Here is a 17,729-nt window from a genome sequence, read left to right as displayed (position 1 = left end):
CACTATATATGTACACTATATATGCACTATATATGTACACTATATATGCACTATATATGTACACTATATATGCACTATATATGTACACTATATATGCACTATATATGTACACTATATATGCACTATATATGTACACTATATATGTACACTATATATGCACTATATATGTACACTATATATGCACTATATATGTACACTATATATGCACTATATATGTACACTATATATGCACTATATATGTACACTATATATGCACTATATATGCACTATATATGTACACTATATATGCACTATATATGTACACTATATATGCACTATATATGCACTATATATGTACACTATATATATGCACTATATATGTACACTATATATGCACACTATATATGCACTATATATGCACACTATATATGCACTATATATCCACTATATATGTACACTATATATGCACTATATATGTACTATATATGCACACTATATATGCACACTATATATGTACACTATATATGCACACTATATATGCACACTATATATGCACACTATATATGCACACTATAACTGTTAGAGGCCATGTGTTACTACTATCTTCTGTCTTGTTTTCTCAAGAATACTTTTGTTGAGATTATTTTTAATTACGTCAAGATCTCAATATTAACATTGCATGACGTCAGAAGGCATTTCATGTTTCCCGTCAGCTCATTTGTGAGGGTTTGCTGAAAGTCCCCAGTTATCTGGAAACAACAAACACATTGTTGTTTACATACAGGGCTCCCGTTGGGCTTATATGATGCAGTATTGCATCCAGTGGAGGCAGAGTAAAATATCCTCGATAAGGATTTCCCATGGGAAATGCTACGACAAGTTCTGTCTAGCATCATTTCCTGCAAATACCAAAGCCAGACTGCACAAAAACTTTCTGTTTAGTCGAACAGACACACTGACGTATTCTCCTGTAGTGTCACGCTACACATGTCAATGAGTCGATTTAACATGTCTGTGTCTGTTACAGTCAATGATGCAATACTAATTTTTATGTCCACGTCAAAAAAATGATTCCAAAAAAGTACATTACAAACTCAATTCACACAAAACAATGTCTTGAGCACACCTCTTCTGTGATGAACATGTTTGTGAGTTCAGAGTCATTTTGATGTTTTTGGGGGTTTTAAGTAAAAAAATGTCATGTGGTGTAACTGTCTGGAGACAGTAATAACAAGTCTGAGTCTCATTAAAAGCTGAAATACATTAAATAATAAAGCGGATCGTCACAGTCGGCAGATTAATATTGTGGAGGATGAGCGTTGAAGAGATTTAATGCACATTGTAATGAATATGCAACATATGTACAGACTAGTTCTTTCAGTTAGTCAAACTCCCACTTTATGAAACGTTTCATGTTACTTGAATTGGTGATATTTTAGTGCATTTCTATCTTTATACTGTGGAAGGTTTTGTTTGGATAATGTTCATAAAACATTATATTGTTACATAATGTTTTGCTTTTTTTCCTAAGAAGGAAATGAATACATATTGACAGGAAAATAAGTATATTTAGAGTCAGCATTTTCTAAAACTGTGGGATTAAAATCTGGATTAAGTCTAAAAATGTATGTGATTAATTGCGATTAAAATTGTAATCGACTGACAGCACAATATTTATTTAAACACACACACACGCACACACACACACACACACACACACAAAATGTAGCGAGGCTGCCGTAGACAGGGATCATACCCAGGTCTGCAGTGCTCAAGTGTTTGGTGTTCTACCACTGAGCTAACTCCCTGATAGTTGAACCCAAGAATCCATGAAAGCTGTCTTCCACTCATCTCCCTCATGGATTCGAACAATTCCGGAGGTCTAGTTTGGTAAAGATGGTGGCACCCTGCAGGATCTCAAAAGCTGTGGACATGAGGGGGAGAGGGTACCGGTTCTTGATAGCGATACGGTTTAGACCTCGGTAGTCTATGCAGGGTCGGAGGCTGCCATCCTTCCACATCCCAGGTGAGGTGGAAGGGTGGATGAACCCACTGTCAGGAGATTCCTTGAGGTATTTTTCCATGGCTAATCTTTCAGGCCAGAGAGAGAGTAGAGCCTTCCACGAGGTGGGCAGGTACAATGAAGCAACTCTATAGCACAATCATAAGGTCTATGAGGGGGCAATGAGGCAGCTCTGTCTTTACTGAAGACTTCATGGAGGTCCGCATACTCCGAGGGTACTCGGGATAACTCGGGAAGATGCGTTAAAGACTTGGGTTTCACCAGCTCCATCTTGAGAGGAGCCAAGACTTCAGTGGACTGGGTCTCGGGAGCAGAGGTACAACTCCGCCTGGAGATATCTGGCGAAGGTTCCGGGAATGCTCTTAGTAGATTGGGGACACAGCAGAAGGCGGAGTCAGAGACATGGCAGTTGGTTCCCCAGGTTCTAACAACCCCTCAGGACCAGTCAATGTGTGGGTTGTGAGTGGTCAGCCATGGGAAGCCAAGAATTAGACGATCCACATCTCCCTTACTAGCTGGGTGAAGGAAAACTCTCTTCATCTCAGAAATGAAGTCTTGACTATCGGTAGTAAGTGGAGATTTTTGGTCCCACAAGGCTGAGGCCCAGTCCAATGCCTTGCCTATGAGAAGGGTTATGATGTAGGCCACTTTACTACTTTCAGCGGGAAAGCTGCTGGGCTGGAGCTGCAAGACCAGGGTACACTGAGTAATGAAACCTCTACACCTCTCAGAACTGCCATCGAATCGTTCAGGGGCTGGTAGTCTGCACAATATATATGCACATTATACATGCACTATACTGTATATGCACACTATATATGCACTATATTTGCACACTACATATGCACTATATAGGCACGCTATATATGCACACTATATATGCACACTATGTAAGCACTATATATGCACACTATATATGCACTATATATGCACACTATACATGCACACTATATATGCACTATATATATGCACACTATATATGCACACTATGTAAGCACTATATATGCACACTATATATGCACACTATGTAAGCACTATATATGCACTATATATGTACACTATTGTCACGAACCCCGCTCCCTCGCTCCGCCCCCTCGAGCTTCCTCGCTCGTTTTGCTCCCTCGGGCTACCATGCCCGTTTTGCTCCTACGAGCTCACACGCTCGTACACTATCTCCCCCCTCGGGCTCACATGCCCGCTCCCAATGGCCAGAACATTATGTACACCTGCGCCCGCTCTCAGTCACCACATTAGTTTCACCTGCACTCGTCTCATCACCTATCATTGTTTACACCTGCACTCGCCCCTATATATTTCACAACCCGTTCGTCTCACTCCTGTTGGTTATTGTATTTAGTTTCCCGTGTCTTTGCCCCCCGCTAGTCTCGTCTAGTTTTGACCTCCTCTTGTCTTCCTCTTAGCTTGCCAGCTCCCCTTGTTCCCCTGTCTTTTGCTCCCCCCTAGTCCCGTCTAGTTTCTCTGATCCTGTTTCCCGGCTTCGACCTCCCCACTCTCGTTGACCACTCTCTCCCGGATTTGCCCCTTTACTCCACTTTGAGTCCCCGGCTCTCGACCCTACGCTTACCTCAACCTTTCTCCCTCTGGAATATCCCTACTGTACCTTCGCCTGCTCTTTATTTAATAAAAGCAGTTTTTGACTTACATTGTGACTGTCTCTTCTTGTGAGGGTGACAACTATATATGCACTATATATATGCACACTATATATGCACTATATATGCACACTATATATGCACTATATATGCACACTATATATGCACTATATATGCACTATATATGCACACTATATATGCACACTATATATGTACACTATATATGCACACTATATATGTACACTATATATGCACTATATATGCACTATATATGCACTATATCTGCACACTATATATGCACACTATATATGCACACTATATATGCACACTATATATGCACTATATATGCACTATATATGTACACTATATATGCACTATATATGCACACTATATATGTACACTATATATGTACACTATATATGCACTATATATGCACACTATATATGTACACTATATATGTACACTATATATGCACTATATATGCACACTATATATGTACACTATATATGCACACTATATATGTACACTATATATGCACTATATATGCACACTATATATGTACACTATATATGTACACTATATATGCACTATATATGCACACTATATATGTACACTATATATGTACACTATATATGCACACTATATATGCACACTATATATGCACTATATATGCACACTATATATGCACTATATATGCACTATATATGCACACTATATATGCACTATATATGCACTATATATGTACACTATATATGTACTATATATGTACACTATATATGCACACTATATATGCACTTTGCACTATATATGACCTATATACTAGTACAAATGTGATATTGCAATAATACAGAAAACACATTTACATTAAAGTCAACATGATACGCTTTCATAATCCGAAACATGTCCTGAGTGAAAAGGGATATTTAATTATTCATTAGAAATTGATTGGCTGGTGTAAAGTGTCTCTATTAGGTGACTGAGGAGGATTTCAGCTAAAAGGAAAGTGGTTTCAGAGTTGGAGCAAATTAGCACATTCAACTTAAAGATTATTTACACAAACATTTTTATCTTATGACATGCAGTGGTGAATCGTTCAAGACCAGCCATGTTTGTTAAGTAAGTAGATAGGGTAAAGTATGATTTCACAGTGCCTTTATTCACGTTTATGTAAGAAAGCGCTGATGTTCAGATACTTTATCTCTTTAGCAGCAAATTTCCAGATCTGAAGTGACACAGTAACTTATTGAACTCCAGTCAGCAGCACAGAAGACTCATTTGAAGTTAATATGTCACTCAGTGGTCTTCCTGACCCAGTTGTGAAATGATGGTGGACCTTAAAGGAACTTTGGGAGGGTTTTGGTGAAAGAAGCTTATCTCAGCTCAGATGTGGGTATAAAACGAAGCGGAGGCGAGTGAGTCTGTGTGGATTTCAGTCTCCAGCACTACGACACACTCCTGCATCCTCTGATCAACATGGGTGTCGTATACAGCGTAGGAGAGTAAGTGGCTTTGATTCAATCACAGTGTTGAATCTAAATTCCAAATCGAAACATGTGGATTTAAGGGAATAGAATTCAAATGAAAAAAATCAATCAATCAATCAATCAATCAATCAATCAAAGAAGCTGCTTTATTTTTTTAAAGATTAACTTAGAATTGTGTCATTTTCAACTAAAATTAAATTAATAAAACTTATTTATGTATTTATTTTGTTAATATTTAATTTTGTTATGGAATTTACATTTACATTTCATTTACATTTATGCATTTGGCAATATTCATTCTTAACTAACGACTTGATACTCATAACTTATGCATATTAATTAATATTCAAATATATTCATTCTTAACTAACCACTTGATACTCATTACTTATGCATATTAATTAATATTCAAATATATTGATTCTTAACTAACCACTTGATACTCATTACTTATGCATATTAATTAATATTCAAATATATTCATTCTTAACTAACAACTTGATACTCATAACTTATGCATATTAATTAATATTCAAATATATTCATTCTTAACTAACCACTTGATACTCATAACTTATGCATATTAATTAATATTCAAATATATTCATTCTTAACTAACCACTTGATACTCATTACTTATGCATATTAATTAATATTCAAATATATTCATTCTTAACTAACCACTTGATACTCATTACTTATGCATATTAATTAATATTCAAATATATTCATTCTTAACTAACCACTTGATACTCATTACTTATGCATATTAATTAATATTCAAATATATTCATTCTTAACTAACCACTTGATACTCATTACTTATGCATATTAATTAATATTCAAATATATTCATTCTTAACTATCGACTTGATACCGAAGTACTGGCACTTTTGACATTTCTACGAGATAATAAAAAATCATTTCGGGCTTAAGACACATAGCCCACCCCTAGCGCTGCCCATGATACTCACTCCATCAAACTGTGCATAACAGCCTGTAAATATTATCTGGCAGAGGAAAGTGTGCTCAATTCTCCATTTTAAGCTCATTTTCAATCGATTACAGATTACAGTTCATAACTCCGAGTATGCTTCTGTTTATTGTAGAGTCGATCATTTGTACACGTTCTTCGTTGAGTGGTCTCCAGAGAGCATCTACAGTAAACACAGCAGAAAGACGAGCTTAGTGAAGGTCCACAGGGATACACTGACTGTGATTGACAGTTTACTCAAGAATCCCGCCTCCAAGAACTGGCAGGTAAGTTTAAGAATATGTAACATTTTTATTTAAACTTGTCGATAATAACTACAGAAGTAATATTGCCGCAAACTATTCAGATATATGATTGAAAGTGTAGGGAGACTTGACTGCATCATTCACAATGCATCATGGGAGTTGGCGATTGGCACCCTTTGAGTCTCTGATTGGTGGATCTTTCTCTAGAGGATCATGGGTAGTGTAGTTCTTCACCAGGAATTTGCTATTAAACATCATTTTTTGACACATTGTAATAACGTGGACGAGTGGCTTCATGGTAGCTCACAGTAGGTCTGATTGTAAAGGTTTATAAGTTATCGCCTTTGGGGAAAAAATAAATCGCATTTTTACTTCCGGAACCAGACTGTTGCGCTCTCTTGGACATTTGGCTTTTGAATGGAAGACTGGCTGCTTTATATGATGTTTGTTCAAGCTCTCAAATGGGCAGGACTTGGCAAAAAAGGGCCTATAATGGAAACGGTGATTCGTTTCCTTTTAATGTGATGCAGGGACAGATTACTGACTGGGCCAATGGGGCTAGTGCCCAGGGGCCCTTGACTACCAGGGGGCCCTTGACTGCCCGGGTGTGCCCTGGGGTTTAAGGCTATGTGATCTAGTTTGGTGACACCTCCTGCTTGATAACCCTTTTGGCCATGAATATCGACCCCACCCCCACCCCCACAGAACAACGTTTGGGCGGAGGGGGCCCTTGGAGATAATTGGCCCCAGGGCCTTTGCAAGTCATAATCCGTCCCTGATGTGACGTAACACATTTATTACAGCTTTTGCATATTTTGTTGCAACAACTATTTGAGCTCAGTTCGTTATTTTCTTTAGGAAATGTATGTTTGAGTAGTAAAATCTAATTAATTGACCTTACTTAGGCAATCAGTTTCGATGCTTTTTTTTAAGTAAACGTACTTATTGGCTCAAGTAATCTGAACTCATCTATGATTAAAGTATCGTTGATTTGATTGAATTATTGGGTTATTGCATGTCTTGTACCATATAAGGGGTATTATGACTGGACTCTAGGTTAGCCGTTCGGCACACTGGACTCTACTCAGTACTTTTAAGTGCACAGAAATCTGCAAGTACAAGTGAGTAAAGATGAACGGCTTAAATATAACAGACTTTATAGCAGAGGTTTAACAGAGGTAACATTAATCACCTTCCTGTTCTCATGTTTTGACCAAACAAACATCGTGTATTCAAGCGCAAGGGTTTATGGGTATTCCACACGGCTGCAATTGTGTACTTGTCATTTTGAGTTAGTCGTACACGAAGCCAAAGTTTAGATTTATGATTCCAAAATGTGACATTTTAATTTGTTTCATTAGCACCACTTACAGTAAATGTTTGTTATTGACAACTTTAGAGGGCAACAGTAACTTCATTCAAAATAGTCAAAATAGTAAAAGATGTCTGTAACAGTAAAATACTGTACAAATGCGACAGAAATAAAATGTTAATTGATTAACAAATATTAACTATAAAATATACAGTCAAATGTTTTAATATATTTTATAAGACAATACAGTAGATTTTACAATCAAATGTTTTTTAGATGTATAAAATAAGATTTTCCTGTATAATTAATGTTAAAAAGAACAATTGAGTAAATGCACTATTTACAGTAAATTATTGTAAAAATGACAGTAAAAAAACAATAATCGGGCGTTCCCAGAATTCCCTGTGTGACCCGTTCCATTCTTTATATTTGATGGGAATAGTGTTCCTCATGTGTAATATCAGTGACTCACACGGGGTGTCTGTGTTATATCTGATGTTTACTGTATTATTGAAATCTCACATGTGTTACTCTGATGATGTTCAGTGTTTGTGTTTATTGATCATTACTGTCCTCATGAGCCCTTCTGGAGTTGCTACAGTGATTGACAAATATCTTATAAAGTAAACAGAGTTTTACAGTTTCAGAATGCATGTTTATGAAATTTTTTACTGTAAATCTAAGTGCCAGCGTGACCGTGTAAATTACAAACATTTCACAGGTTGTTCTGTAAAGTTTTTTTTATATTTTTACTGTATTTTTTACATAATTATTGTGTAATTATGTAATTCTTTAAATGCCATCTTTTATGAGATCAAGAACTAGATAACACCAATTTCCTCAAATTAAACACAGACTAAACAGATATTATAGTTGCTTAAAAAATGCTCTATACCATAAAAATATTTGGATAGATAAATAGATACCAATGAGCCAATCACGGTCTTTGGAGTCGCCTAAATGAGTTGTGGATAGATCATTTGGACTTGGAAGAATGTAATGAGATATCTGAGCACAGTTTGAGACATTGATGAGATCTCAGCGCAGATGTGCAGATGCATGTTAGATCGCTCAGAAGCAGAAGACTTTAGCAAAAGTCTCATTTTGCTCTCTATTTAATCTGACTGAGAAACACATTTCAGTCATTCTCCAGGAACACAATCATTTATGTGCCATGAGGCTGCAAACGCACCGTTTACTGTCCTAACATACCATATTTGGCAAGACTTCCTCTTTTATGTTGCGTTCTGCTGGAAATAAAATGAAAAGTCTCTAGGGTTGAACTGACGGGAAGAGAGGCAGGAAGCTCTATATAAGCAGACAGAGAGCGTCTGAGGACTCAAACAGAGTCAAGACACTTTCAGACGCTCCAGAAACACCCTCAGTAGACATGAGAGCACTACCAGAGAGCATGAAGGTTTTATACTTTGCCAAAATGTCCGAGGAGCCTTTTGTAGAGGTGAGCTTGTCTTTGAGGAATTCAGTGACAGTGCATGAAAATCTCTGCATCTCATGCATGAAATAAACGCTTTTAAGTTTGAAGCCAGAATACAGAGGCTCATGTGTTGATACGGTTTAATATAACTTAATTAACCTGAATGCATTATTAAGTCACGCTTGGGAAATAAGGGAACACGTTGCTATTTTTGGACTGATTTTCAAAGCTTTGAAGGTTTCAAGTGGATCATCTGTTCATTGGTCGTTGATTGATTACTGTTAACGATGCTTTCCGTGTGTCTTTGTGTCATTCAGATCATCACTGTGAACCCGCACAAGCGTCGTCTGAGTCTCTGTAGCTCCACAGACCCTTTATCTGACGATCTGCTGCCAGTTTTAACAGTCCAAAGTCAAATTCTGCAGGAGCATCATCTTGAACGAGTAAGTTCTTCAACTTTTCATTTAGCGTTCATCTGGTCCATCATGCATTGATGCATGATGCATGGACTGATCGAATGCATAAGATGTCGTTTCTTCGTTATTTCTATATATTTATATGAGCATCTTGATCTTCACAGCTGATGAATCACATTCCGGCGCGGACTCAAGAGTATCCGTGGAAATTGCTGTATAGCACGGCGGAGCACGGCATCAGTTTGAACACGCTGTACAGACACATGGCAGACGTAGACAGACCTGTTCTTCTGGTCATCAAGGATACGAACAACCAGGTAAGATGAGAAGTGTGTCATCGATGCACATGCATGACTCTGGACATGTGCTAAATCATGAATCAATCAATCGTTTTCAGGTTTTTGGAGCGTTCTCTTCCGACCCCTTCAAAGTGAGCAGCTACTGTTACGGCACCGGAGAAACGTTCCTGTACAGCTTCTGTCCGGAGTTTCAGGTAAATGTTGTTTCAGTCACTCTGAGTTTGTTAAATAGCTGTAATGTCAGCGGTTCTCAAACGGGTTGTGTTCATGCAGATATTCCGCTGGAGTGGAGAAAATTCCTACTTTGTCCGAGGATTCCTCGACTCGCTCCAGATGGGAGGCGGAGGGTAAGTATCACTGTTGTTGCGTGACATTAAAGGTATAGTTCAGCCAGAGATTTGAGCTTTGTCATCATTTACTCACCTTCACGTTGTTCCAACCCTGTATGACATTCTTTCTTACGTGAAACACAAAGATATTCGGCAGAATGTTCATGCTGGTCTTTTCCATATACTGAAAGTAGATGGTGATTAACAGTTTATTTCAAGATCCAAAACAGACAATAAAGGTGTCTTAAAAATAGGCTCTTGTGCAATAATCCAAGTAGTCCATTATGTGAGAAATATACCAAAATGATCACTTTTAATGGCTTAAAATTAAGATAAAGCTATCGTATGACTGCAGAAGACTTGAAATACAAGTCGTTTGGACTACTTTTATGGTGTATTTTGTCTGTTTTGAAGCTTGACAGTATGAAATGATGACAGAATATACATTTTTGGGTAAACTATTAATTTAAGTCCCAAGTCCTTTTTGTATTAAAGGATTAGTTCACCCTAAAATGAAAATTCTGTCATTATTTACTCACCCTTGTGTTGTTATGACCCTACATGTTGTGCTCAGTAATGTCACAATGGCAGTTTATGGTGACCACCTCTTCAAGCTTCAAAAGAACACAACAGTATCATTCAGAAGTCTAATTAATTATTCATGAGCTCACGATTATTATGAAAGTATATGATAAGATTTGACGAGAAACTGAAATATAATGTGTTATTTAGTGTAAATGTTCACTGACCATTGATCTCCTGTGTGTGTTCATGATAGGACACGAGAGCAACAGTTCACGCACCCCTCGTGACATTGGGGGCGTTCAAGAGAAAACTCGTTGTGTTTATCTAAAAACAGCGATAGTGACAACAGAACACAACTGCACACAAAACACAGAACAGAACTTACTGAACATGTCTGAAGAGTTTGTAGTCCAAGAATTGATGCATTTCTATGCCCAGCCTTATTTTTAGAGGAGAGCTACAGGCAGCCAAAGTCATACCGTGTCCTAACCGGACAGAAAACGACATATAAAAGGTATATTCTGGATAAAAGGTATATGTTAATCAGAGTTTTTGTCCTAACCTAGCCATGACGAGTGACAGTTTTGTGGGTAACTCTGTCTGCTGTGAACAGGCACAGGTCCAAAAACTGTCCAAAAAAATAAGGCTGAGCATAGAAATGAATCAATTCTTGGACTACAAACTCTTCCGACATGTTTAGTAATTTCTGTTCTCTGTTTTGTGTGCAGTGGTGTTGTGTTCTGTCACTATCACTGTTTTTAGATAAACAAAACGAGTTTTTGCTTGAATGCCCCAATGTCGTGAGGGGTGCGTGAACTGTTGCTCTCGTGTCCGATCATAAACACACACAGGAGATCAACAGTGAACATTTACACTAAATAATACATTAGATTTCAGTTTCTCATCAAATCTTATCGTATGCTTTAATAACAATCATGAGCTCATTAATAATTAATTAGACTTCTGAATGATACTTTTGTGTTCTTTTGTGCCATTGTATGACATCACTGAGCACAACATGTAGGGTTATAACAACACAGGGGTGAGTAAACAATGACTCAGTTTTCATTTTTGGGTGAACTAATCCTTTACTGATAATTGGTAAAAGCACACGGATGGATTTATCTAATGATCATGTTGTTTGTGTGTTCAGTGGACACTTTGGCCTGTGGTTGGATGCTGACCTGTATCACGGCTCGAGTTATTCATGCAACACTTTCTACAACCAGCCGCTCTCACTCCATCATGACTTCACCATTCAGGATCTGGAGGTGTGGTCCTTCATGTGAAGAGAAATCAAGACTCTTCCCTGCATGGCCAAAGGTGTTGGCAAACACAGCTTCATTGCAACGAAGATTTCCAGCTCTGAAACTGCCGTAACTTGACTCCTAACTGAAACGGTTACAGGTGGATCAGTAAAACAGGTTGGGGCAGGATTACCGTTTGGAGTTGCTATTTTCAGTAACTGCACAAGTCAATGTCCCCTGAGTGAAATCTGACAACACTGACAATGCTGAAAAGCATAACTCAAGATCTGTAATGGTGGTTTGAAGTGTCTAGAGTGGCACATAAATTCACTCCTGGACATGGACTATTTAACCTGGAAAAGTCACTTTGTGCATTGTCAGATACTCCGTGTCTTCACTTTAAAATGCACTTAATAGAGGGCCGATGTTTACATGTCATACTACTAATTGATTTGTGTCCAGCAATCAGAGCATTGACGAGAAAGAACGTGATAATGACGGATGGATGGGTGCGATTTTGCTACAAATGACTGTATTTTTGTACTGTATTTAAATAAGTTGTTCGAACTATGTAAAGTAGTCAAAACTATTGTATGCATCTGTGTTTCTCATGCAGTGCTGGCATTGCATTTGTAAACCTTGATATGTCTAATAAAAAGCATTGCTCTTGCATCATGACTTATTCGGATTATCTTGTTAGGTATCGCTCTTTCATTTGCCAACTTAAATGAGAATTAAATAAAACACACAGTCCATACTGACCTATCAACAGGTATGCATGTATACACACCTGCCTTGTGAGGATGGCGTATATATCAGACACCTGTGTGACACCTGTGTGTGTGTCTCGTGATCATCACAGTCATTCAATATAACATGTGTTGAGAAACCTGCTTGTAAATGAGGTTTGCTGACTTTGTGAGCAGCTCCACCTAGTGGTTACAGTATGTTCTCATTAGGGCTGCAACTAATGATTCATTTGATAATCCACGACTAATCTAGCAACTACTGCAGCGATGAACCATCAGCTCTTAACCGACAATTCAGCTTGTGCCTCGAGTTAAGAGATTGTATTAAACATGTGCCTACTAACAAAATAAAGAGGACAAAAGCATCTTTTAAATAACCTCTAATTGTAGAAATATAGCTATGATTACTTTAATTCAGCCGTGATTACTTTAATCAATGAGTGAAAGTGTCCAATAACAGGACGGTTACTGAGATTCATGTCATGTGACTCTAACATGACCGCCCCCATGTGTGAACCCTCTCCGTGTAGAATAAAACAGCTTTTATAAGGTTACTGATAAGATGTGAGTCGTATATTCATGATAATATTCAACATTCTCTGCAAACACATCCTCAAGTAAACGTACCTTGTTTTAAATGAGTTTTAGATATGTATACGGGTCTAATAAGGGTCTAATCATTTCATGCCAAACCATCTTTAACTCAATAGACGGTGAGCCTATAGGTTCCCGTCTTCATACACCTGTCTGAGAGCTTGATTGGGGCACGGATTGAAATGGACTAAGGCGAGGTGCAGTGGCACGGCGTTGTGGCAAAGTCCAGTGTTTGCCAGGTAAATGAGGCATTGGAGGGGCGGTGGAGCGGTCGGCGATTGCACCGGTCACACGGTCTCGTAAGTGATTTTTGAGCTCTGGACAATTGATGGGTGCTCTGACACCAACACGCCATGAGGTCACTTCTTCTCGTGCCCGTTTCTCCTGCCCAATGTCTGGCAAGAAAAAACTTTCGGAGATCTTCTCAAGCTCAACTTGCCTTTTTGGCTTCCCTGTTAGCAAGAGCGTGAAGGTTTTAAATCATACTTCTGGTGTTGAGATGTTTTGGTCCCACATTTCTGAACACTGGGTCAAACGCTCCACTTCTTTATTCTCACAGTCTTGATGTCAGCAGCACCTGAACAACGAGGAGATCTCATGTAAATCAAAACGGGAATATGACCCTCTATTCGAGAACGTGCTGTTACACAGTTGAATACTTGTATTGTGACATCATAAGAGAGTGCAACAGTAAAAGTCCATTAATTGTCCATAGAGAAATTCATCTCAAATGATAACATAGAAACCTCTGAAGACAGACCTACAATGAAACTTTGAGAAGCAAGCCAAAATGTAAGTTCCCCTCCGCCAGAGCTCTCAAATCTGATTGGTGCTTGCACATATTCATAATTGTGTTATTAAGATGTTTCTTGCAAGGTTTTATGGCAAGGAGCGCGTTCATATGCACACAGGGCCATTTCTGAGCATATGGGGGTCCTGAGCGAAGTCTTGATTGGGCGCCGTCCCGGATCCAGACCCACCCAAGAATGACAAAAAAAAAACAACCTACCAACCTGGTGGCTCAGGGTCCCTAAGGGGCCACTTATACCACTTATAGCTAGAAATGGCCCTGCAAAAATCTACCCGTGTCAATCAGCTTATTCTTATGCTGTTTATGACCTTACATCGATAAAGGAATGCTGTTTAACACGTTTATATGATCACACACGTTGTCAGTTTATTAAGCATAATCGGTGTAAGATCGTGCATGTAAACGTGCTCAAACGCCATTGCTTCTCGAGAGACTGGACCAGTTGACCGATCAGAAGAGACTGGACCAGTTGACCAATCAGAAGAGACTGGACCAGTTGACCAATCAGAGCAGACTGGACCAGTTGACCGATCAGAAGAGACTGGACCAGTTGACCAATCAGAGCAGACTGGACCAGTTGACCGATCAGAAGAGACTGGACCAGTTGACTGATCAGAAGAGACTGGACCAGTTGACTGATCAGAAGAGACTGACCAGTTGACTGATCAGAAGAGACTGGACCAGTTGACAAATCAGAGCAGACTGGACCAGTTGACCAATCAGAGCAGAATGGACCAGTTGACCGATCAGAAGAGACTGGACCAGTTGACTGATCAGAAGAGACTGGACCAGTTGACTGATCAGAAGAGACTGACCAGTTGACTGATCAGAAGAGACTGGACCAGTTGACCGATCAGAAGAGACTGGACCAGTTGACTGATCAGAAGAGACTGACCAGTTGACTGATCAGAAGAGACTGGACCAGTTGACAAATCAGAGCAGACTGGACCAGTTGACCAATCAGAGCAGAATGGACCAGTTGACCAATCAGAAGAGACTGGACCAGTTGACCAATCAGAGCAGACTGGACCAGTTGACCAATCAGAGCAGAATGGACCAGTTGACAATCAGAGCAGACTGGACCAGTTGACCAATCAGAAGAGACTGGACCAGTTGACCAATCAGAGCAGACTGGACCAGTTCACCAATCAGAAGAGACTGGACCAGTTGACCAATCAGAGCAGACTGGACCAGTTGACCAATCAGAGCAGACTGGAGCAGTTGACAATCAGAGCAGACTGGACCAGTTGACCAATCAGAAGAGACTGGACCAGTTGACCAATCAGAGCAGACTGGACCAGTTCACCAATCAGAAGAGACTGGACCAGTTGACCAATCAGAGCAGACTGGACCAGTTGACCAATCAGAGCAGAATGGACCAGTTAACAATCAGAGCAGACTGGACCAGTTGACCAATCAGAAGAGACTGGACCAGTTGACCGATCAGAGCAGACTGGACCAGTTCACCAATCAGAAGAGACTGGACCAGTTGACCGATCAGAGCAGACTGGACCAGTTCATCGATCAGAGCAGACTGGACCAGTTGACCGATCAGAAGAGACTGGACCAGTTCACCGATCAGAGGAGACTGGACCAGTTGACCAATCAGAGCAGACTGGACCAGTTCACCGATCAGAAGAGACTGGACCAGTTGACCAATCAGAGCAGACTGGACCAGTTCACCGATCAGAGGAGACTGGACCAGTTGACCAATCAGAGCAGACTGGACCAGTTGACCAATCAGAAGAGACTGGACCAGTTCACCGATCAGAGGAGACTGGACCAGTTGACCAATCAGAGCAGACTGGACCAGTTCACCAATCAGAAGAGACTGGACCAGTTGACCAGTCAGAGCAGACTGGACCAGTTGACCAATCAGAAGAGACTGGAGCAGTTGACCAATCAGAGCAGACTGGACCAGTTGACCAATCAGAAGAGACGGGACCAGTTGACCAATCAGAGCAGACTGGACCAGTTGACCAATCAGAAGAGACTGGACCAGTTGACCAATCAGAAGAGACTGGACCAGTTGACCAATCAGAGCAGACTGGACCAGTTGACCAATCAGAAGAGACTGGACCAGTTGACCAATCAGAGCAGACTGGACCAGTTGACCAATCAGAAGAGACTGGACCAGTTGACCAATCAGAGCAGACTGGACCAGTTCACCAATCAGAGCAGAATGGACCAGTTGACAATCAGAGCAGACTGGACCAGTTGGCCAATCAGAAGAGACTGGACCAGTTGACCAATCAGAGCAGACTGGACCAGTTCACCAATCAGAAGAGACTGGACCAGTTGACCAATCAGAGCAGACTGGACCAGTTCACCGATCAGAAGAGACTGGACCAGTTCACCGATCAGAAGAGACTGGACCAGTTGACCGATCAGAAGAGACTGGATCAGTTCACCGATCAGAGGAGACTGGACCAGTTGACCAGTCAGAGCAGACTGGACCAGTTCACCAATCAGAAGAGACTGGACCAGTTGACCAATCAGAGCAGACTGGATCAGTTGACCAATCAGAAGAGACTGGAGCAGTTGACCGATCAGAAGAGACTGGAGCAGTTGACCAATCAGAAGAGACTGGAAAATAAAATCATTAAAGTCTTTCCAGCAAGTCACTGTCGGCCATCTTGGGGACGTCCTCTCGGGAGGATATTTCCAGTCATGGCATTGCAGCCTCTATCTACTTGAATGGAGAAAGACCAAAATCTCCTTCCTACATCTGTTGACTGTTGGGTGCTCAGAGCTTCTTGGTTGAGCTTTCCACTTTCTCCCATTCATTTAACCCTTGTGTGACCTTCGGGACATTTTTGTGTTAATGCCAACAGCATACATTTTGTGTATTTTGGGGGGAATTTTTATATTTCAACCTCAGTTCCTATAATACATCTATAATACACTGTGGACACAATAGTTACATTCAAGACCTTCAGGACACAAATGTCCCCATTGAAACCCATTAAAACTGCAATATTTGATCCCTGTGCCATTAAAGCATAAAATCATGATTTCTATGATATGCTTTCATTCTGGAGCCCTGACTTCAAAATATAAATTTATAATATTTTCCACCAGATGGCGCCACATTTCCTCATGTTTATCCTATGGAGCAAATACAATCTTTTCCCCTATTCACTGTTCACTGTATTATAGAGACCTGCAGGACAACTGAATACATGATACAGATAGAATTGTGTGTGTGTGTGTGTGTGTGTGTGTGTGTGTGTGTGTGTGTGTGTGTGTGTGTGTGTGTGTGTGTGTGTGTGAAAAAACAACAGTGGCATTATATAAACAAACTGGCATTTAAAGGGTTAAAATCCTGAAAATGAACGAATATTTGGTAGTTATGATCAGAACTGATGTTGGTTAAAAGTCAGTGAAAGTGGAAAATAATATATAGTATTTTTATGGCAGTATTTTGATGTGGATTTTTTTTGTTCCCTAAGGTCCTGAGTGTGAGTTTGTTATTTTTTTATATAATAATGCATCACAATCAATGTTGTTCCTAATGATTGACATATCCCAGACTGTGATAATCCCCCAAAAAATTCCCTTAGCATTTAGTATATGAATGTATATATATATATATATATATATATATATATATATATATATATATATATATATATATATATATATAATTGTTAATATAAACAATGTTAATTTTA

The 17,729-nt window shown here is 39.5% G+C and overlaps 1 protein-coding gene across 2 annotated transcripts; it reads left to right on the top strand.

Moving 5' to 3' along the window:
* The first annotated feature begins 5,058 nt into the window (after nucleotides 1-5,058).
* On the top strand, nucleotides 5,059-12,566 carry LOC127655871 (nuclear receptor coactivator 7). Of its 2 annotated transcripts, XM_052143898.1 has the most exons (7): nucleotides 5,059-5,114; nucleotides 6,209-6,359; nucleotides 9,403-9,528; nucleotides 9,666-9,818; nucleotides 9,899-9,994; nucleotides 10,074-10,147; nucleotides 11,808-12,566. In XM_052143898.1, exons 1-7 carry the CDS (start codon nucleotides 5,089-5,091, stop codon nucleotides 11,941-11,943), a joined length of 762 nt encoding a protein of 253 aa, XP_051999858.1. In that variant the 5' UTR covers nucleotides 5,059-5,088; the 3' UTR covers nucleotides 11,944-12,566. The 2 variants fall into 2 exon arrangements, with proteins under 2 accessions (XP_051999858.1, XP_051999859.1); XM_052143899.1 differs by lacking the exons at nucleotides 5,059-5,114; nucleotides 6,209-6,359 and adding an exon at nucleotides 8,979-9,109.
* Nucleotides 12,567-17,729: the final 5,163 nt, after the last annotated feature.

The sequence above is a fragment of the Xyrauchen texanus genome, chromosome 15 (genome assembly GCF_025860055.1).
Source record: "Xyrauchen texanus isolate HMW12.3.18 chromosome 15, RBS_HiC_50CHRs, whole genome shotgun sequence".
NCBI classification, from domain to species: Eukaryota; Metazoa; Chordata; class Actinopteri; order Cypriniformes; family Catostomidae; genus Xyrauchen; species Xyrauchen texanus.
The sequence above is the reverse complement of the archived record's forward strand: the minus strand, read 5'-3'. Positions and strand labels throughout refer to the sequence as shown.